At 36.5% G+C, this 22,315-nt stretch overlaps 1 protein-coding gene across 1 annotated transcript; it reads left to right on the top strand.

The window, feature by feature from the left end:
* The first annotated feature begins 1,391 nt into the window (after nucleotides 1-1,391).
* Nucleotides 1,392-17,366, top strand: uacaa (uveal autoantigen with coiled-coil domains and ankyrin repeats a). The gene is made up of 16 exons (XM_077248910.1): nucleotides 1,392-1,770; nucleotides 2,835-2,962; nucleotides 5,783-5,871; nucleotides 6,938-7,002; nucleotides 7,694-7,751; nucleotides 8,634-8,704; nucleotides 8,849-8,955; nucleotides 10,165-10,346; nucleotides 10,928-10,965; nucleotides 11,535-11,597; nucleotides 11,739-11,766; nucleotides 11,884-11,924; nucleotides 12,641-13,834; nucleotides 14,355-14,483; nucleotides 15,930-15,995; nucleotides 16,109-17,366. The coding sequence occupies exons 1-16, from the start codon at nucleotides 1,735-1,737 to the stop codon at nucleotides 16,169-16,171; spliced, it is 2,358 nt and encodes a 785-aa protein (XP_077105025.1). The 5' UTR covers nucleotides 1,392-1,734; the 3' UTR covers nucleotides 16,172-17,366.
* The last annotated feature ends 4,949 nt before the right edge of the window (nucleotides 17,367-22,315 follow it).

The following is a 22,315-nucleotide window of genomic DNA, read 5'->3' as shown; positions in this document are numbered from 1 at the left end:
ATAGCTTTGAAGCGGAATCATATCTTGATGTTAAGAACAGTAAAGGCTAGGTAGCGAAAGCAATTCAATGGTATGTGGCCACATGAAAGCAGATGCTGTTGACCTAGGGTCAAATTTTAAAATGTATAGTTTGTTTAAAATGGCAAAGTTCAAGTTTTTATTTTTACTTCTTTGCTTGATTCAAGATAATAAATATAGATTTAGGGGATTTGCAGTTGTAAGTTGAGTATGTGGTCTTAAATATACTGTGAAATTTAAAGAGCATGTTCACTGTACAGATGAATTGTATATAATTTTTCAGCAGACTGCAAAAGTTTAGAAACCACAAATCACCACTGTCTAAAGTGTAGCTCAGCTTCATCTAACATATTGCAGCAATGACAGTTAAAACACTTGTATAACTACAATTTTTTTTAAAATCCTTTTGGCACACGGCCATGAATACAATGTATCTGGGAGGCTGCTGTTACATATTTTAAAAGCAGAATGAATGAGGTCTTTCAAGAGGCTCATGTTTGAAACTGGTTTGTCTACTGGATTTGGCGAGTTCCCAGACTTGAGCTAGAGCCATTCAAACATCATAAAATGGCAGACTTTACCCCTCAAGAAAGAACAACCCTGTTTGATGCCCTTTATATACATTAGAAGTAGCATCAGCATCGTTATTATTGAACTATAACAAAGAAATGAGTCTCCTTTTGTTTATGTTTAGAGTTCTGTTACATGATCCCACAAAAAGGATGTGATTCATAACATCAAATGTGATTCAAAAGAAGCTGTAAAACGCTTAGGGTCATAATTAGGGGTCCAAAGCAAATACCGAATTATTTATCTTTTTCTTCATTATTTTTCTGCCCTAAAACTCTTTATGCTTCAGAGACTGTAAATCAAGGACCAACTGCAAATCAAACGTACGAAGACACATTTTCTTCAGACACTAGGTGGCGCTATAAAAAATAATTAATATTTTCATTTATAACGCTTGAACTGGAAAATAGTTGCCCTTTATTTTGCGAGAGTAATGTCCAAACTTTAAAACATAGTACAATAGGATTTTAGAGATACTATTGTTGAGAATAGCTACTATAGCCAAAGGCTTGTTTTGCCTACTATACATTTTTGGTATTTTTGTCATTTTCTGTTTTGCCAAACTTTTTTGAACCAGATACTTGTCTGATAACATTGCACATATGATATAATAATCTCATAAACATGTAAAATGATACAATTTGCCAGCTAAATAGGCTACACGAAAATCAATTCAGTTTCTACAAAAGGTGCAATATCAGTTAATAATAAATACTTGTTAATTTTAAAGTCAAATGATGATTTCAAATACGCACATTTCAACCAACCACCGATGACGCAACTGTGTTTACAAGTGTGCAAACAGGACAAGCCTGCTGACAGTACTCGAAGCTGTATCAAAAACAAACACTCATTGTCGAGCTGCTTTTGAAGGCATCTACAGTGTGTGGAATCTGCAGCCCACCAAATCATGTGAATCAGCTTTTCCGCAGATGACTTTCATACGGAGACTCCCTGTCCACGCCGATTGGCTCATTGTTACACATTTTTCCTGACGATTGGTTCATGGGAGTGCGTCAGGTCTCAATGGAGCCTGAACCTTGTAACCAAGGGGTGGAATAAAGTTTACAGGCAAACTTTGACAAGAGACGCACATTTGGACAACTGGACAAGTGCACTGGGCTTAGTTACTCTTATACTGGAACTATGAAAAGTTTTAAACAACGACTTAAGAAAAACGAGGTAAACATATTGACTAAAAACAAATTTTACTCTTTCGAATAGCTTGTCAATACTTTGGACCAAGCCCATAACATGTCCCGAAACTGTGTGTGTGTGTGTGTGTGTGTGTGTGTGTGTAATAGAATGGGACAGTGGGTGGTCAGTCTGCGTGGTTGTAAGTTGGATATTGTTTTGCTGAACTCCAGGAATGAATTGTTATGTTTATGGCTAAAGTGATAAGAAGTAATAAGTCTGAACGCGATTGTATCTTTAGACGATTTTATCGCTGAATTTCACCGTGGTTGACACTGTAGGCTACACCTACTTTGCGCTTGAGCGATTGAGACAAGCAGAGATTGTTTACTGGGTTGTTGCAAATTTAAACAAAGAATATATAGGCTATATTCTGTATACACAGATATTCTTTATAATTTCATACTAGTTGATTGACCAATTTCTTTGTTTCTGGTTCCATTGCTGTGATAGACTGTAAGGCTATATATTAATCATTAACTTAGGGAAATGCAATTGCAATGCGGTCAACAGATCCGAAACTACTTAATAGTGCTGTTATTGAAAAATAATTGATGGTTTAGAACGTCTGTGAGCCAATCAAAATCAAGAATTCAGCATCAGCTCGCCTTAAATTACATTATAAAAATGATGGTTCTAGTCCTGGATGCTGAATGGTTCATACACTTTCTGCCTGTTGTATTTCAAGTTCACAATATAGTGAACATGTTCACTAAATCACTGTTCAGCACCTATAGCAGAGTCATTATTTTATTTTTTGCACAGCAACTCTGTTATTTCAGGAGGAAATAAACAAATAATGAATAAATAAATTAACTTAATGAATTTTGCTTAATACAAATTAAGGGTTTAATGGCAATTGCTAGAGCTGTACTGAACTATAGTGAACATGGAAATAAAGAAAGTATGTATGCAGTAGCAGAGCCAAACCAGACAATGATAAAAGTGATGGCAGTTCAGTGATGGCTCTGTAGAGCTGTAAGAGACTAGGTTGTGAAGTTGATGGTATGAATATTGCGTTTTCCGATGTCTGATATTTGCCTCTGTCTCAGAGTACAGAATGGGGAAAGTATGATGAGCGTCTTATGAAGGCGGCAGAGAATGAAGATATAGAGAAACTCACAGCCACACTCAAGAAAGGAACCAACCCCACCAAACTAGACTCAGAGGGCCGTTCTGCGTAAGTGCCACTTTCAACATGATGCTTCTGTGATGCTAAAAAAAGTGTCCAATGTACAAATAGCAGATTTTTAAAATTGTCTTTACTTGAATTTTACTGAGAATAATCGTCCACCTAAATATACTCTATATTTTATTCTCTGTTTATGCTAAAAGAAAAACTGACTGACAACATTTTTGCAAAGACAACTCATTTTACAGTGAGTTGCTGTCCTAATGTGCACTACTGAGCTCATTCCTGCACTATGTTTTAAAGTGGAATCTGAACGCCTCTATGAAAGAGGGGTGCATACTGAACCCCTCTTCTGTATGCATTTCATCACTTGTCTCTTGCCATAAAATAGCTTTTTTTTTAAAGTGCCAATGTCCAGCCAGGGGAGGAGGGAAGAAATTTTGATAGGCCAACTTTTTTGTTTCCTCATCCTCCTCTGCAGTGCGCAATGCCTTGATTTTTGTTGAATTTATTTCCAGTAGCAGCGTCTGAATGAAAAGTAGGGAGCCTGTAGCTCTGTAGCACTTTTATATTGTTTTTCTTCTTCTGCATTAGAATTGCCTTGATGATGACTGGCACATTCACACTGAGTTTTTACTGCTAAACAAATTTTGAGGCAATTTCACCCTTAATGCTGTTTACATCTTTCTACAGCATTGGTTTACTCTTCTTATATTTTATCCTCGACGATAAGCTACCTAGAATGCCCTGTTTGCTTTGTGGATGGTTTTGTATTCATTTATTGCATAGCCTAATTGACAGAGCTATAGTACTGCTTCCACAATCTGTAATGAGATTTTTTTTTCCATGGACCTGCAGCACACTTCTCATGATAAATACTGGTATGTGCAAACAAGGAAAAACTAAGCACAAAAATAAATGTTGAAACATGAACCTTCAAGATGATTAGTATACTTTCTGATTAAGCAGTTTTTTAAAGCTCTGAGTTTTTAAAGCTCTGAGTTTTCTCCTAATGCCTGAGTTTGGAGAACACCTGACAAGAGATCAGAGACCATTCCTCCATACAGAATCTCTCCAGATCCTTCAGATTCCCAGATCCATGTTGGTGCTTCTCCTCTTCAGTTCAGCCCACTCATTTTCTATAGGGTTCAGGTCAGGGGACTGTGCTCAGTGACACATTTTTGTGTTGATTCTGATGTTTGTTTTGGATTGTCCTGATGGAAGATCCAACCACGGCCCATATAAGATTTCTAGCAGAGGCAGTCAGGTTTTGATTTTTTTTTATCTGTTGGTGTTTGCTAGAATCCATGATACAATTTTTATGAACAAGATGTCCAGGACCTCCAGCAAAAAAAAAAAAACAAAAAAAAAAAAAGGCCCACAACATTAAAGATCCAGGAGTATATTTAACCGTGGGCATGGGGTACATTTTTATCCCTGTTTGCACCAAACCTGTCCAGTCGGTTTGCTGCCAAAAAGCACTTTTTTAGTTTAATCTGACCATAGAACCAGGACCCTTTTGAAGTTCCTGTCATGCCTGACAACTGAATTTGTAAACTTTGTGTTTACTTACATTTATATTCCTGTGAAACAAGAAGTCATAGCTAGACAATATCATTTTCCTAGTTACCCTGGTGTGCTAAATATGTACATATTAATGGGAATATACTTCAGAGATATTTACTCATAAAAAATTCTAGGGGTGTCAATAATTATGGCCTTGTTCTGGAGAAAAACTTTATTTCATAATGTGACCCCCCCAACCCCCCACACACACTTTCTATTCTTTTACTTAGATTTTTGCTTCTTTTTTTTCTTTTTTGCTTCTTTTGAAAGATCAAAAGGGTGAAAAAAATGCAGATTTATTTTTACAACCATCTTTGATCATATTTACCAGGAGTGCCAATAATTCTGACCACAACTGTAAATAAGGCATGTAAGAATTTCCGAAACAGGAACATGAGAAGCATAGAAGTTGTTCCAGAGAGTAAATGTCATCATAAAGCTTTCTAACATCAAATGTGTTTAACCAAATCATAAATGTGTGGCACAGCAGTGCTCTGGTGATAATATGTTTATGGGAGGGTATTAAATATGGTGTGCTGCTTAATGTAGCCTATAATTTTCCCATGTTTCTTCTTTTATCTCTTCCGGTCAGCTGTTGTGAAAGGGGGTTGTATTAGGTGTGTCTGGCCTCATGACAGGATTTTAGTCATGTTCTGTTGTTGTTAAATATTTCCTACCTTCCAATGTTTTTCTGTCAAATAGAATATGTATTTCCTTGCCTTAACCTCGTCAGTAAACATGATGGAATGAAGAAATGTCATATCTTTTTATATTTAGCTCCTGTGCATTTTATTTTCATTCCTTTTTCGAATAGATTTTAAAAAGATTTTTTCTTCCTTCATTTTCTGCTACAAAACATGTTTATACCCACTCCTACATCTTTTTGATCTTTCCTTTGTCCTCTAACTATTTCAATGTACAAGCTTCAACAGTCCTGGTGATCTAATTAACTCAGATGTATCATGCCTGCTTTGTGACTATAGCTCAAGGAGTGGTTGTGTCTATTTTCTGTTGAAACAGGCCTTTGCTGCTATGTTGTTGCAAGTTTCTTTTCACGTTTCTTGGCTCTTAATACATAATCATAATCACTGGTAAATCACTGGTAAGCTCACATATGTTGTAAATGCATATTTTGATCTCCATTAAAATTATAATAGGCTATATTTTAACCTGTGCAAATATCTGCATTAAATATACTTTATTCATGTTGTAAAATAAAATTATTGACATTGAAATTAATGAACAATATTATTGATGATAGTCATGCTTATATGTAATAAACGTACTTGTATTTTTTTTAAGGTTTCATGTTGCTGCTAGCAAAGGCCTCATAAACAGTCTAAATGTTTTACTGGATAACGGTGTCAACTTGAAGGCTGTAGATGCTGCCGGTAAGACTTTCTGAAGTAATCACAATTCATGAACCATTTAAGTCATAATTCATTCCTCTATCTGAAGACCCGACCCTCCTGCTGTGGATAATCAACCAATACATTTTGTTTAAATGTTGTGCGGTTGTTCGTGCGTTAGCCTAAAGACAAGCTTAATTTAGCAAAACAAGACATTATGAGATTTGTATTTGTCCTATTTGTCATAACTTGCTTTTTTGTTTTTATTGTATTACTGACTGTTTACATATTTTTCATAAATTTGTGACGACTTTTCTTTTTAAACTTATACTAATAGTTTAGTTATACTAATACTATAGTAAATGTGGGGTGGGGTGGGGTGTGGGGTGGGGTGGGGTGTGGGGTGGGGGGTGGGGGCAACACGGAGCTCAAGCCGAGCCTCGGGTTCGAGCCTCCTCCAAGGACACCAAGCCAAGTTAGTTTACTATTACCCTTTAAGGCTGAACGGGCAGGCAAACTAGTGAATACTAGTTAGGGTAGTATTCTTCTGTGGTATCGAAATTGGAATTGAGAAATTTCGCTGGTATCTGAAATTAAGATGTCATAGCAACCTTATTTCCAACAAATATTTAGGCCTACTTGATATATATCGCGATCGTTAAATAAATTACTCATATTAGGTTTTGGTCATAATTGTGTTAAATAATCGTAATTACAATATTGACTAAAAATAATCATGATTATGATTTTTGACATAATTGGTCAGCCCTGGTCTGAGATCACATTGAAAAACTGGGATTCAAAATCTATTTAAACCTTGCAATAAACAGAAAGGATTCGATTTTGGAAAATGTAAAGCAGAGAAGCGTTATGATGTAAAATTAATAGTATTCTGCACTATTTGTAAGTCACTAAACAAACAATTAAATAAGCAAATTTGTGAAATTGATCATGAGATTCCTTCACACAGATGACCAGAATCATGAAGAACATGATCAGTTTGAACTCAAACTTATGTAATTCAAGCAGCTCAAGTGCTGCTGCCATTAAAGCAAACAATGTTTCTGACTTTTAAACCTCACTGTATGTATGTTGTTCCTCTCTGCAGGTAAAACAGCTTTGCATCTGTCTGCTGCAGGCGGTCATTCCATGTGTGTGCAGAGGCTTCTGCAGGTACTGTCCACTAACAATCACAGGAAGAAAGACTAAAGAGAAACCGCATTGGAATGTCACAGTGTTGATGTATAACCAGCCCCTTTAGCGATTGCTCTGCCAAAGACCGCTCAATGCCCTGTTTTATGTTTAAAGCCCTTGTTTATTTCGTTTTTTTCCTTTCTCTGGACTTTCCTTTGCTTTTGATCTCCACATGAAACTGTGTGCTTAAGGCAGGGCTGGAGTAATTTACTCCACTTTTTTGTATTATATAGCAAACATTGTTTTGCTCACAAACGCACCATTAAGAATGCGAGGTGTGTTATCTGGTGTGGAAATGTGGATTTTCTGAAGGAAATTAATGCAAATGAGTTTCAACTGGCAGTCAATTGCATTAAAGTAGTGCAGAAGCAAATTAATTAAAACCATGAACAATTTAAAGCATTAAAATAATAAACTTTTGATTGAGCCAAATTCTAAATATATATTTGCATTTACGACGAGCGTGTGCCGAGAGGCATTTGTGCAATTTACATTCTTTTCAATGTCTTTCATTCTTTTTCAGTTTTATTAGTTTGTTGAGCAGATGAATATGTAAATGAACTTAAGCTATAAAATAAATCATTGAAGATTTGAAAACACATTTCATTTTTTTAGAATGTATGATATTGATATTGCCCATATGCATGTTAAATATTTTCTTTTCCAACAGTGTAAATGTCCTGCTGACAGCGCAGACCTGCAGGGCCGTACAGCTTTGCATGATGCAGGTGTCTGGATTTTTCTTTTTTAAAATTATATTTATATTAATTTTATTAATATTCCATTTAAAGTCCGTGCCGATAGCCTCGTGGGAAAGTGCGCAATTTAAAAAAATAAAAATAAATTCTATTTAAAATGTTTGTAATTTTTCCCCCCAATAATTTATAATTCTACATTTGCTTTTGTTTCACTGACTAATCGACAACAATGTTTCATTTAAAGAATGTTGGTAACCAAACAGTTCACAGTGGCCACTGACTTCCATAGTATTTTTTTTTCCTACTATGGAAGTCAATGGATACTGTTAACTGTCTGGTTACCAACATTCTTTAAAAAAAACTTTTTTGTGTGTTCAACAGAAGAAAGAAACACATAAAGGTTTGGAAAAACTTGAGGGCGAGTAATTTATGACAGAATTTTTATTTTTGGGTGAACTATCCCTTTATGAACCGAAACCTTGCTGTGTGTTGCTGGGAGACCTTGCATTTCTGCTATGTTTGGAACTATATTTGTTGCAAAATAGAGCAAAAGCGGTCAAAATTTTACAATGTTGTGTCTAAAAATGAATAAAATGTATAAAATGAATGTCATATTTGTAATTGTGCTGATATTTGAGAAAATGGCACTTTTGCTTGTGTAAAATTGATTAACTATTATGTTATATACACAAAATACAAGAACTCATGTAAGGCAATTAATATCTTGAATTTTGTGGGCATTATTATTATTTTAGTGAAATTTCCGACCTTACAAGACACTATTTTACATCAAATGCTGACATCAACTTTTACAAACTGCTGCTAGAGGATGCATCAAGGACCGATATAATGTCTAGCTATCAGAGTTGTTTGGAAAATGATAACGTCTTGTGTCATGTTATTGTTTTTTAGCAAATGTAGGCTGTAAAGGCGCCATCAAAATGCTCCTTGACAGCGGTGCATCTATTGATGCGACTGATGCAGTAAGTAAAATGGTTTTGAAAGAACAATTCTTTTCGCACACTGTGTAGTGTACATATAAGAAGCGATGTGAAAAAGTGAGATAGAAAATTTTATATTGATTTTGACAACATGTTGCAATACATGAAAATATGTACCTTTTTCAGGATGGAAGATCACCTTTGTTGCTTGCTGCTAAGATGAGCCATTCAAGAGCATGCCAGTTGCTTGTGCAATATGGAGCACGCACTGTTCTTCGAGACAAGCAAAGCAAGTAAGGGAAAGCATTTAAAAATTATCTTATTTTCTTTTTTGCATTAATAATGATGATCCACAAAGAGTTTGCAAAAATCAAATATGTATAAGCAAAGTATCAGCCAGAAGAGGAAGATTACATTTTAAAATCAAATATATTTATATTCAGTTTAATTTTGTTTACTAATGTGAATCAAATTGCAAGAAAATCTGTCTTCCACAAGGAAGTCACCTGTTTTCTTTCCATTGAAGTGGCACACATTTGCATGTGCACACTGCAGAAAGCAGCAATAGGAACAACGCTGAAGTGCATAACATACTTATGTTGCATTCATTCTCAGAACTAGTGAAGCAACAGTATATACCTTTATTTGTTATTTATCAGCATTCAATGATATAGAAAGTTTATAGAAATTTAAATCAATATTTTAACATTTTTAGGGCTGCCAAAGTCAATTCAGCTCATGAGATTAATTAAATGTTGAAAAGCTTTAAAATTATTTGATAAATAATATATAGTTCAGTATAACAAATTAACTGCTTTTGATTAGTCTTAGAAAAAGCTCATTCAAGTAAAGATACCTTTTAAAGGGATAGTTCACCCAAAAATGAAAATTCTGTCAGTATTTACTCACCAACATGTTGTTCCAACCCCGTAAGACCTTCGTTCATCTTCAGAACACGAATTAAGATATTTTTGATTCAATCTGAGAGCTGGATCACTCATCCATAGACTTCTAAGGGATTGAAACTTGCCAGCCCCGAAAAGTTATTAAAGACGTCATTAAAATAGTCCAAGTGACTACAGCGGCTCAATCTTAAATTCATCATGCAACGAGAATACTTTCTGTGCGCAAAAACAAACAAAAATAACTACTTTTTTTCAACTATTCATTTCCTTCTCTGTGGGCCTCTAGTCAGTTCATGTAGTGTGATAACTTTTCGGGGAACAAGCTTCAATTCCTTAGAAGCCTATGGAGGAGTGATCCAGCTCTCAGATTTAATCAAAAATAACTTATTTTGAGTTCCGAAGATGAACGAAGGTCTTACGGGGTTGGAACAACATGAGGGTGAGTAATTACTGACCGAATTTTCATTTTTGGGTAAACTTTGCAGAAATAATCATTAGGTTTGTTTGACCTTGAGTTGTGCCATACCAACTGATCACTAATTATTTCTACCTTCTGTTTTTCTGACTTGTTGTTCTGTATTTGTGTTTTCTGTCTAGGACTGCGCTTATATTAGCTTGTGAGAACTCCTGTAAAGAAGTGGTGGAGATTCTCCTGAAGACTAAGGCAGATGTTTCTGCAGTGGACATTTATGGCCATGATGCTTACCACTATGCCAGACTAAGTCAGAATCAAGACTTGATCACTCTTGTAAAACATGCCTTGGAAACAACCACTAAAGGTAATATAACACCATGTAATCTTGTGACAAGCAGTGCTTTTTCCCAGCAAGGTAGTGCAAAGGGACAGTCTTGTTATCATTACATGTAGAAATTGCTGAACCTGCTCACGCAGGCAGCAGGTCAGTCGAGTTTTAAATGTAGATCCCATATCAACCATCACACTGTCATTACTGGGTAATGTCTTGTAATTTAAGAGAAGTGTCTGAAAGATATAGATCCAGCTGTGCTCACATAGACTTCTCAGATTCTAAGACTAAAAGCATCAATTTCTAGAGTTGACCGGTCTGTATTCCTTTTCCAAGAACTGTCTGATTTAAAGAGAGAGGCTTATTCCAAGCAAATCAGCCACTTATTATTAGAAGATCATGTGGGTCCCAGAAAAATGCTTTTCATGTAATATCTGCCATATCACCAGATTAAAGTTAAATGCAACAATTAAACTGCAACAATTAGTTAATAAAGTGATTGCCATGTAAATCAAGGCACATTCATGGCATATTAAAACGCTTGTCTGAAATGTGCATTAGGAACAGAAACATCATGTGCTATAACATCTCTCCTCCCCCCATTTGGTTTTCAGCCAAAGAGACTGCCAATGTTTCACAGAAGATCCAACAGGTAACATTGACTTCCTGCTGACAATTTAACTATTTGACACATTTTCATTCGGATTCACAGTCAAGTTCAAGTATTTGTAATCCAAGACAGGAAAGGCAGTAACAGCAGACAAATAAGGTCATACATTTGCTGCACTCAAGTGAACTCCATCTATTTATTGATCTTTCTGCCATCCAGAGTCTTAAATGCTAATCGCAGTGCACTTTAATTAGAGCCATTCTAATCTGCAGTCACTTGAGAATGATGATGGTGTGCTATGATGGAAATCAATTGCATGAAATTCAATGTGCTTCTGCAGCTGTCGATGGAGATGAATACTGATTCTCATTCTCATGCGAAGATTTTAGCCATACATGTGTAAATCTATAGTTCTTACTTCTAACACATCTATTATAGATCCAACCTTCAGGATATGTTTCAATAATTTACTGGAGGGAGATGCATTTATTATTAAAGAATTGTTAGAGAATTTATTAACGAAATATAGATTTCTTTCTATCTAAAGACCATGTCATCGGAGATTTTTGATAAGAATTGAAAGAATTTTGTTTTTCTTTCTGAATGCACAGGCTAAACCCTGGACCAAAGCAGGATCAGTAAAGACGGAGAAAGTTTTGTCAGAGCCACTTACAGTGAGTTTCTTTAGAGGATGGCATTTGATTTCATTTGATTGACATTTAAAGTCTGTGCTATCAGGCAGTCATTTTGCTCTCCTGTAGCTGATTGTGGTCAGTTGTGAATGTCATCAATAATGGGTTGTGTCTGAATTACAGAAGGAACATGGCAGTCACTCCACTGAAGGTAACTTGGAATGTGTTTATATATAATGGCAGATCATCAGGATTGCAATCAGTCATATCACAAAAGCTTTCCAGGTCTGGACTCTGATATTTTAAACATATTTTCTTCTCCCTGAAGGAAAAGGTGCCAAACAAGCTCATAATCTGGATTCTACACAGGTATCCTGCCTAACCTGACTAACCTGATCTGTGTCGGAAGAGTTTGCATTATGACAGTGTCATTAAGTATTTTTAGGTTTAGTTAACTCCTTATTTTTGAAGTATGTAACCTTGATATCTTGCTCACAGACAGTTTATCCTTTTATCAGCAATTTATATTAAATTTTACATTAGGGTCTTCAAAACACAATATCAATCAATCAATCAGTCATTCGATCAATCAATCAATCAATCAATCGATGAATCAATCGTTTTTAAGTGTTTTGGTAAAAATAAATTATTTATGTGACCTTGATATCTTGCTCATAGTCCTTTAATCGGGCAGTTAAATTAAACTTTCCATTATTATTATTTTTTTATTATTTTTTAAAATGTATTTAAACTTTTTCAAAGCATTAACAGAAAGCTTCATACAATTAAAGATAGATTTTTTCCCCCCATTATAACCATTTCCGCCGCCCCATTATAACCCTTTCCGCCGACTTTCCATTATTTTATTATATTATAAATAATGCAGTCAACCAAGTAATATAATTTGTATAATGTGAACACTTTTTTTCTGACAGAATATAGAGATTAAAGGGTTTTATCTTCACTTGATATCAGACTTAATTTATATCCCATTTTTATCAAGCTGAAACATTACAGCAGTTGATCTAAAATAGATAAACGAAAGAGTATTTCTTACTTCAACATTCCCTTTGTCAATTATTCAGGTCAGGCCTGCACAGTCAGCTCCTGTGCCAGTGAGATCTACTCCGATGGAGTTATTGCCCGGTGAGGTGGAGGCCCTTAGGAGAGAACTACGAGATGCACGGAGGAGGCAAGAAGTAGCAGAGGCGGAGGTGCACAGGCTGGACACGGCACTGGCTCTGAGTTGTCAGGAATACGAAGGTCTGAGGAGGAGCAGCGAACAAGCTCTGCATGCGTCCCATAACCGGTCATGGGAGCTGGAGGAGGCCTTGGGTGAGGTGCAAAGAAGGATGGCCGGCTCAGAATCCCGAGTGAGACAGATGCAAGCTCATCTAGTAGCCGTCAGGGAGCACTTGGTGGAAGAGCTGAGAGTCCAGCTTCAAGAAGTCAAAGGTCAGAGGGAGGCAGCCGTAGCCGAACTGGGGAGAACACAGAAGGAGCTAAGCCAGAACAGGAGGGAGGTAGAGCAGCAGAAGCAGAACCAGGGCTCCTTGATGCAGGAACTCAGCCGGCTTTCCCAGGAGCTGCTCAGCAGAGAAGAGCAAATAAACACACTGAAGACAAGGTTAGCAGGAATGGAGACACAGCAGGCTGAAAAGTTGTGTAAAGAAGCTCAGACCCCATCAGAATGGTGCCCGACACATGCGAAGAGCACCATGACTGACCTCATCACGGAGACCAGCGAACCAACCGTAAATCTGGAGAACTACATCAGCAAGAGTGAGCACACAGTCATAACTAGCTCACTGAACAATTCACTGCAACAGGCTGAAACCAAAGCTGATGGGGCTCTAACGAAGTACCAGCGCGCCCAGGAAGAGAACCAGAGCCTGCTGAGGGAACTTCAAGAGCAAAAGACAGAGTTGGACACAATCCAGGAGGCTCTGAAGTCCAAGTTTGCTCCTGTCGTCTTACTGGAGGAAAAGGAGAACGAGGTGGAACGACTCAAACTAGCCCTTGAAGAGATGGAGAAGAGACAAAACCAGGCCAGTGTGAGCATCTCAGTCACAAAAGAGGAGGGTGTTCAGAGAGAAGAAAACAGGCACCCATGCGCAAGTGAAGTACAGCATAACCAAGTATCTTCTTCTACGGGGAGTGACAGAGCAGAATGTGAAATCACTAGAATTGCAGCGGAAAACGTGCAGCCAAGTGAAATAGAAAGCAAAAGTACCACAACTGAGGACCAGGGGAGGACATCACCAGATCAAGTTGTCAAGGTTAATGATTATTGCTTGTATATTTATTATATTCATGACCAGTTTTTTTTTCACAGATCATCAATGCATTGAGAATGTCCCAAAATCCAGATATCAATGCAGATTCTATTAATAAACATTTTGCATATTGTTTAAATGGTTTGGAATGCACCAATAGTAAAATTGATCAATTGATAAATGGCCGATATTCAAATTCTATATGTTTTTGTCTAAATAAATTAAGAAATAAAAACTAAAAACAAAAATTAGTCATTTTAAATGCTACAAGTACATTTAGGCATCACAACTTTATAATGTACACAGTATAAAAATTATATTCCTTTGAGATTTGCCATAGATAACATTTTATTTAAGTGTAATTAATGTTAATGTTTTTAAAAGATCAACTTCAAGTGAGCATTAGAGGGCAGCGAAGGTAATCAAACTATAAAATATGGGAAATGAGCATGAAATATCTCTAATATCAGCAAATAGCCTAAAGAAATTGTAAAAATCGAATTACATGTGTTCTCTATCTCAGTCATCAGTGAAGCATGAGGGACAGAGGTTGGCTCAGGTCAACATATCAGAACCCGTCGGCTCCTGTGAACCATCACCATCAGACAGCTCCCTCCAGGCTCAGGTCTACAGCCTACAACAGCAGCTAGAGGTTAGTTACTCACAGCTCACCCTGTTCTTTAGGGCCGCTTTTGAGAGCCTGATTTGTTTAAGCTTTGTTAGACTTGAGAGGTCAGTGCTTTTAGTGCAAATTGGATTTTGATAGGATTCTTAGTTACTTTTGGTGGATTGTTTCCATAACTCCCATAATATAAACCTCCTATAATATAGAATACATTTACACTATGAATGCATTCAAAAAATGTTCATGCTTTTATGGTCATATTTATATTTTTATATTAAGACATACGCACAAGCGCGCACAGCAAATAAATGTCAATAAATACCAACAACTGCTCAATTCAACCCAAGAAAGAAGTTTGATTGTGCAAAATAAACAAGGCAACCAATTCACTTAACAACACATTTTATTACATAATACATCCAGGGAGAGGGTAGATAAGTGGTTCTTTCAGTCGGCACTCATTCGGGGTTTAATTTTCCCAAGAATTTTCCCAAACCATAAAGGGAACACTTAATCTTTCAATTTATCATAAACGTTCATTTTATTAAATCACCACATTTTTAGATGCTTGGTTTTCACCGGGTAGAAATGGTATGAAAAATTGTACACTGAAAAGTAAACACTGTAGTAACTAAAGCCCAAAGTATACTTCGGCTGGTAGTGTTTTGCGACGGCCCGTGCACTGTCCACATGACTTAATTTTCGTCATCAGGAGGGTCCGCGAACATTTGTGTGCAGCCCAATTTTTGTGTCCATGCGGACGGTTTGTGTACAACAGCACGTGCGAGTGACTTGAGCACTTGAAAACAAAGTCCACTGGATAGTGTGCATACGCAGAACGCTTCTTTTTACACTCACAGACAAAGGAGTATACTTTGAAAGGCTTGTGCACTCAACTGTGAGATGGAGCAGAACACAAAAAATGAAGTGTACGTGGGCCTTAATGTTGTCAAACAAGTGTAGTGGAGTAAAAAGTACAATATATGACTCCGAGATATGGAGTAAAAGCATAAAGTTACATTAAATGGAAATGCTTAAGAAAAGTTAATGTTCTTGTGTAAATATACTTTTGTTATGTTTTACCACTGGAAATGGACCATGAGTCAGGCCTGTTGCTGTTGGAGAGAACTGGGAGTAGTAAGGAAAGATGAAACTGATTTGTCATTTCCACTGCTCTTACAGGGTACACCGTGCTGGTAACTTCACAAAAGCCTTTTTGCACTCCCACAGAGTAATCACTCTCAGGAGACATCTTAAATTTCAATAAAGTACTCGCCCCCAATGCTTTTACTGCAATCCAGCACTTTGACATGTATTGTACATTTCTAAATTATGCATTTAATTTAGAAATGTGCAACACATGTCAAGTGCAAAGAATCGGGGTTCAAGCAATTTAAGCATTAATCATTTTTCTTTTGTAACTGATGTGAAAACCAATGCATTATGAACTTGTTCTCTCACTTTTTTTGCCAGAACTCGGAAAAGCATTACAGACATGTGCTATCAATATACCGCACACGGTTGCTCAGTGCAGCACAGGTAACATTTTATTATTTTATGATGTATATTTTCTTATTATCTAATGTGCTTTCAAAACTAAACTCATGAAAAAGCAGTGTTTATGTTCTAATAGCTGAGGTCTTCTTTTGCAGGGTTTCATGGATGAAGAGGCCAGAGTGGCTCTGCTTCAGATTGCCAAGATGAGAGAGTGCTGAGTGTGTGTTGAGCATTCATTGTGCATATGCCTATATGTATAGACACTATTGTTCAAAAGTTTGGGGTTGGTAAGATTTTTGTAATGTTTTTGAAAGAAGTCTCATATGTTAACCATGGCTGCCTTTTTTTGATCAATTGTGAAATTTTACAATTTAAAATAACTGCTTTCTATTTAAATGTCATCATTTTTCTGTAATGGAACAGCTGAATTATCAGCATCATTATTACTCTAGTCTTCATTGTCTCATGACCCTTCAGAAATCATTCTTATATGCTGATTTGAAGAAACATTTCTTATTATTGTCAATGTTGAAAACAGTAGTGCTGCTTAATGTTTTTTGTGGAAACCGTGTTACATGTTTTTCATGATTCTTTGATGAACAGAAATAACATTCTATATATTGTCTGTGGAAGGCGTAGGACCATAAAATGTTCATCCAATCATTGCATTCGGTTTGAATGCAATGGTCCAATGTCATATCTGCCTGTCAATGTATGTATTTCTATACCTCCGTGCACCTTGCTCGTACAGACATCACACGTCAACTGCACGTTTCATGTTATGCAGAGTTAGACAGACGTCAGTCACAGAGCACCGTAACCGAAGCAGCAGTGTGACACTTTGCTCATGACGCTTTGCTCCCTGCTGTACGCGTTCATATTTTGGAGGAGGGTGGCTTTGTAGAGTGCTGAATGGAGGGTGGGATCTTATGCTTTCAAAGCCAGCTCGCTATTGCTAGCCTCTCTGAAAATTTCCTACCCTACCTTTAATATATTGTTACTGAATAAAAGTGTTCATTTATTTCTGTAAAAAAAAAATTAACCTTAACTTTTGATATGTAGAGTAAATATATACATTACACTGTGTCTACAATGGACACGACGAAGGGACCATTGTAAATCCATTGAGGTCCAGCTTTCTGGACCTATTCGGTGAAGCTAGAATGGCCAAACACACCATAACCCTCACCTTAAACCTAGTATCCCTAAACCGAGTGTCCGGTGTAGACATGACGTTAATCGCTAGATCTTTAACAGAAAACAGAGAATCAAATTTGGTGTAATTTAGGTTTATTTATGTCCCCCTTTCATTAATCAATGTCTTGTGCAAATTAACTGTTGCTCTTTGTAACAAAATTAAACTAAATATTAAACATGTTGAAATATATCTATATGAAATATAGATACAACTCATATTTTGTTTTCTTTTTTTAAGGCCTTTTTGAAGTTTTACTTGTGTAAATTTGTGTATATCTGTTTGGGGTGATTTATTAGGGGTGCAACAAAAATACAAAGATATAAATGGATTGATACATCGATCAAATGACTAATGATACGATGTATCAATGCAACGCGTAAAAAAAAATCGTCTTTATTTTGACACTCCGCATTTTTACACAATGTCCATCTATTACCGCCAACGCATGCATGATCGTTTAACTCACCTGTCAGGGCTCGAAAATAAGGATTATTGTAAAAGGACCTTACAAAATCTCAAATGTTCGCAATGACTTAAATCATTTTAGAGAGTTATCATGCTTTTCACGTTATCTCACTGTTCCAAATAATTAGTAATTAATTCTGAAAGATTTGATATGCTAATACTCGAGTAATTACTAGTGGGGTACCACGATCTTCACTTTAGAATGAATTATACATTATGCCTTGACTTGTTCACATTAATAATGAACCGTATAGTAGTTCTTAGTAGTCCTCCGGGAGGTATGAAAAAAAATAGTAGCCTAGTTATTGATTAGCTAAAAGTGGAATACCGCATTCAACTGAGTGCCATTACTTATTCGTTAATCAGAGTTTCTTGTTAGTCAATAGTAGTTAGAATGTTAATATTGCGTAGTTCATTAAAGGGATAGTTCACCCAAAAATTTAAATCCTGCCATCACTTACTCACCCTCAAGTTGTTAAGAACCTGTATGAGTTTATTTCTTCTGCAGAACATAAAAGTAGATATTTTGAAGAATATTGGCATCCAAACAGTTGTCGGCCCCCATAGAGTGCCGAAGTTATGACGTCACTTTGAAGGACAACTCGGAAGTTAGCGGCGCATGGGTTCCCTCGATCGAAAAGCTATGTATTTTCTTTTGGAAAATCGTAAAAAATAAGATCTGTGTTCAACAAAGAGTTGTGACCCTTAAAAGTTTTGTCTATCAAGATAATCTTTACAAGTTAATCCAAAATGTATACATGTTGAAGCCTATACAAAGTTTAAAAAAACACAAGCAGACACAATAAAGTTTAAAAAACCACCATCAGGTTATAACTGGTGTGTTTTAAGTCATAGATCAAAACGTGAAAATATTTAGAGGCTTTGTTAACCACAGACCTTATTTCAGGCGATTAAGCAAAAACCCATTCAAAAAATCCATAGACTTGAGGGCGAGGGAACCGGAGGGAACTCACTTCCGCGTTTTGGCCTACAAAGTGACGTCATAACTTCGGCACTCTATTGACTTTCATTGTATTTTTATTTAATACAAATATTTTTATTTTATGCAGCAACTGTTTGGATGCCAACATTTTTCAGAACAAACTCAACAGAAAAAAGAAACTCATGCCAGTTTAGAACAACTGAGCAAATTATGACAGAATTAAATTTTTTTGAGCGAACTATCCCTGTAATGATGGAACAGTCAGACATTTTACAAAGCCGCCCACAGTGCTTAGACTGCCCTCTTGTGTTCTGAACACACAGTTGCCTTTTGATGGCGATGCTAGGGGATTTTGTGTTCTCTAGGGTAAATATTTTGCTGTGAGAATGAATGTAGACTGGTGAGTAATATGGAAGCTTGTTTCAACCGTAAGGGTTGTTTCATTAGTTCCATTAGTGTAACATTAGTTCAGGCCGCAGGATTGCTAATGATTATAGAAACGTTATCAGTATGATTGTGAAAAAATTTACATTTCTTGTCTATTACCACCCACTGCTACTTATACCAACAAAGGAAATAAGCACAGTTAGAATAGCAAAAATATATGGGAGAGTTGTGGAACTTAATTAATACTGAATAAAAGCTAGTCAGTGCATCATTTGTAATGACAAATGACAGGTCTAATGACAAAATCTGGTTATGGTTACTCTTCAAATAATTACACAATATGAGATGATAAAATCATATAGCCTACCATTAATTGTACCCAGCATGTATGTAAAATGTTACCTGAGAGATAGAAAGTATAGAGAGAAAGAGAAAGGCGTAGCTCAGGTAGAGAGGAAGAGCAAAACCCCCCAAAACAAAGAGAAAAGAGAGAAAAGCCCAGAGAAAAGAAGGGCCAGAGCAACAGTTCCAATCTTCTTTTAGCCCTTCCTTGACCAAGTGACTGAAACCAAAATGTGAGACATTAAAACTGATCAATCAGCAGATTACAGCTTCCCCTGCCATACTAAAGGTGTGACAGTTAGCAGACCACTGATGCACACACACACACCTGGCCCACAGGCCTTGATCACTATCGCACCTCTTTGCTTTTATTTTAAATGGCCCTTGGAGGGGGTTGGGACAGGAAAGCAAAAGTCTTTTGTTTATTTGCATCCTTACACCACAGAATACAAAATGTAACTTTGACTCTTTATCTCACAATTCAGATTTTTTTAAAAGCGTAATTGCGAGTTTACATTTTGCAATTCTTTTCCTCAGAACTGTTAGATATAAACTCGCAATAGGCCTGGTTTCACAGACAGGGCTTAGATTAAACCAGGATTAGGTTTTAGTTTAATTTGGACATTTTAAGTAGATTTTACAAATGCACTCTTGAAAAGAAAATTCACTGGTGTGCATTTTGAGACAAAACAAGACAAAACAAAATGACAGGATATGTCAGTGCAAGTTGCTTTCATTGTTAAACAGCTCAAACGTGCACTTTTGTCTGGACCTAGGCTTAAACCTCATCTGTAAAACAGGGAGATTAAGTTAACTCACAGTTCTGATGTGTGTGTGTGTGTATAGAAAAATTCAGACTTTATAACTCACAATTGTGAGTTTATACCATGCAGTTTATCCCCTGGTTTCACTGACAAGGCTTAAGCCTGTAGTTTAACATGAAAGCAACTTGCACTGCCATATCTTAAAATATGACACTGCCATTGTTTTGTCTCAAGATGTGCACCAGTAATGTTTAAGGCACGTTTAAAGCAATTTAAATGCCCTAATCCTGGGTTAATCTAAGCCCTGTCTGTGAAACCGGGCCTATAACTTGTAAGTGCGACTGCAAGATTATATCTCACAATTCTTAAAAAGTTGCAATTACCTTTTTAAATTTTTATTCAGTGGAGGAAACAAGCTTCCATAGCAATCTCTTATGTCCTGAAAAATCATATTACTAAGTGCTACTAACTGTTTTGAATTAATCAGGCGAAAGAATGGACATCTGTAAAATGGAAAGATTTTTGTACTTAATGAAATCTATCCCTTGGTCTTGGCGGAAAAAAAAACGATTTTCTCAGTTGTGCATTTTTTCCAAGAAGAGACCTTACAATAAACCCTAATATACAGACTCCACAAATACTCAACATATGGTTTTGATTTTAGCACTCAACAGAAAAAATGAGAGACTTGTTGTTAAACATTGACCTCAACGCAGTCATCCATCAAGACTTTTATTTGTGCTAATACGATTTATTGTCTACACTGAGGTTTGGCTGAGCCTCACGCTTGCACAGACCTGCTTTTTTTCTTCTTCTTCTTCTATGAACTGACTGTGGTCATTGTGGTTTCATTCAGTTTCTTGGCTTGGCTGTTCATATTGTAGCTTCAGTTTATCAAAGCTCATGACATTGAGAAGAGCTTTTTGGCACTGCATTAACGTTTTATTCTCCTGAAGTCTGAAGATTTTGAACAGGAAAGGAACATAATACCCCATTAACTTTGAAAGAACCCTGCCCCGCCCCACATAAAAACTAAACCCCCCTCCATCCACCTCAATTTGTTCTCTTGAGACCTACTTCCCTTCCCAGCTATTATTGTGTCTCATATTTAATAGAGGAGCGAACCACAACATTGGTTTCATGTTTTGTCATTTGTGGTCTGATCTGCCTAAGCTGTTCTCAGTAATTACAGTGAATACTTCTCAATGTGCTTGGAAATTTTTCCAAAAAATCATTTCCAAAGTACTAACCAGAACCAGATGCCCACTTGGTTTGTCTCATATTACTGTGTGCTTAGAAATCACATCGTAGTGATCGCTTTTAACAATCTGCTAACAAATACTGACTTCTGACGGGCACACCTCTTCCCCTGAGCGACTCTGACCACTGTAAGTAATGCTGATTTTAATGCACTGGTCAGATCCTTTTGGAAAACAAGAAGTGTTCAGAATCCAACTGGTCAGAACCAACCTTTTTTTTTTATGATGCAATTTCATCATGTTCATCTTTTGGCCATTATAGCATTCTTGGTCTTGCTGTAGTGTACCCATGCGTTTTTGTTTTTGTGTAGCTAACTGAACTAATATGAAGCAGTTTAGCTCAAGTTGGGTACTGGCTTCACCTTTTCCGTGCTCTTCAGGTGTTTTCCCTGCTCCACACCTGTTGCTAAAAACTCATTCTCATTGCTGTAAGGCAAAAAAAGTTATTTCTATTATTTAAAATGTATATACATCATAGTAATAGTTGATGGTCATTAAAATTCACAAGTTAATTTAGACAAATGAAATTTAAGCTATGCTATGGAAACCATGTAGGCCTACTTATGGGAATCAACATTTAAAAAAATTGGAAATGACACAAAAAAAAACAGTAATGGGAATTTGGGGGAATTATATAAATTATTAAAGTCCCCCTGTAGTCAATAATTGTAACCCCTAAAACACACCTTTGATCACCAAAATTACATATTTAAATATTTTTTCCTTGAAAAATAGCCATGCCTTAAAATAGCTTGAATGTAACTACACCCTTGCCACATTTAGTATACGTGGTTCTATGAATATGCAAATTATCCCCGCCTCCACTCACTCACACCAGCTCAGAGATCCACATTTATGACAATCACACATTGACGTGATTGGTTACAAGGTAGTTTGAGACGTCAGAAACGCCAGCGATTTTCAAACCTGTTTTTGAGACTTTGGTTCACTGCAGTTTTAAGGAGAAAATACTCGGCAATGGTGTTGTCTTAAAGCATAATAAA

This window comes from Siphateles boraxobius, unplaced genomic scaffold (assembly GCF_051911475.1).
Source record: "Siphateles boraxobius isolate OS27281-9 unplaced genomic scaffold, OSU_SipBor_1 31, whole genome shotgun sequence".
Classification (NCBI taxonomy): domain Eukaryota; kingdom Metazoa; phylum Chordata; class Actinopteri; order Cypriniformes; family Leuciscidae; genus Siphateles; species Siphateles boraxobius.
Note: the sequence above shows the minus strand (reverse complement) of the source record. Positions and strands in the feature narration are given on the sequence as shown.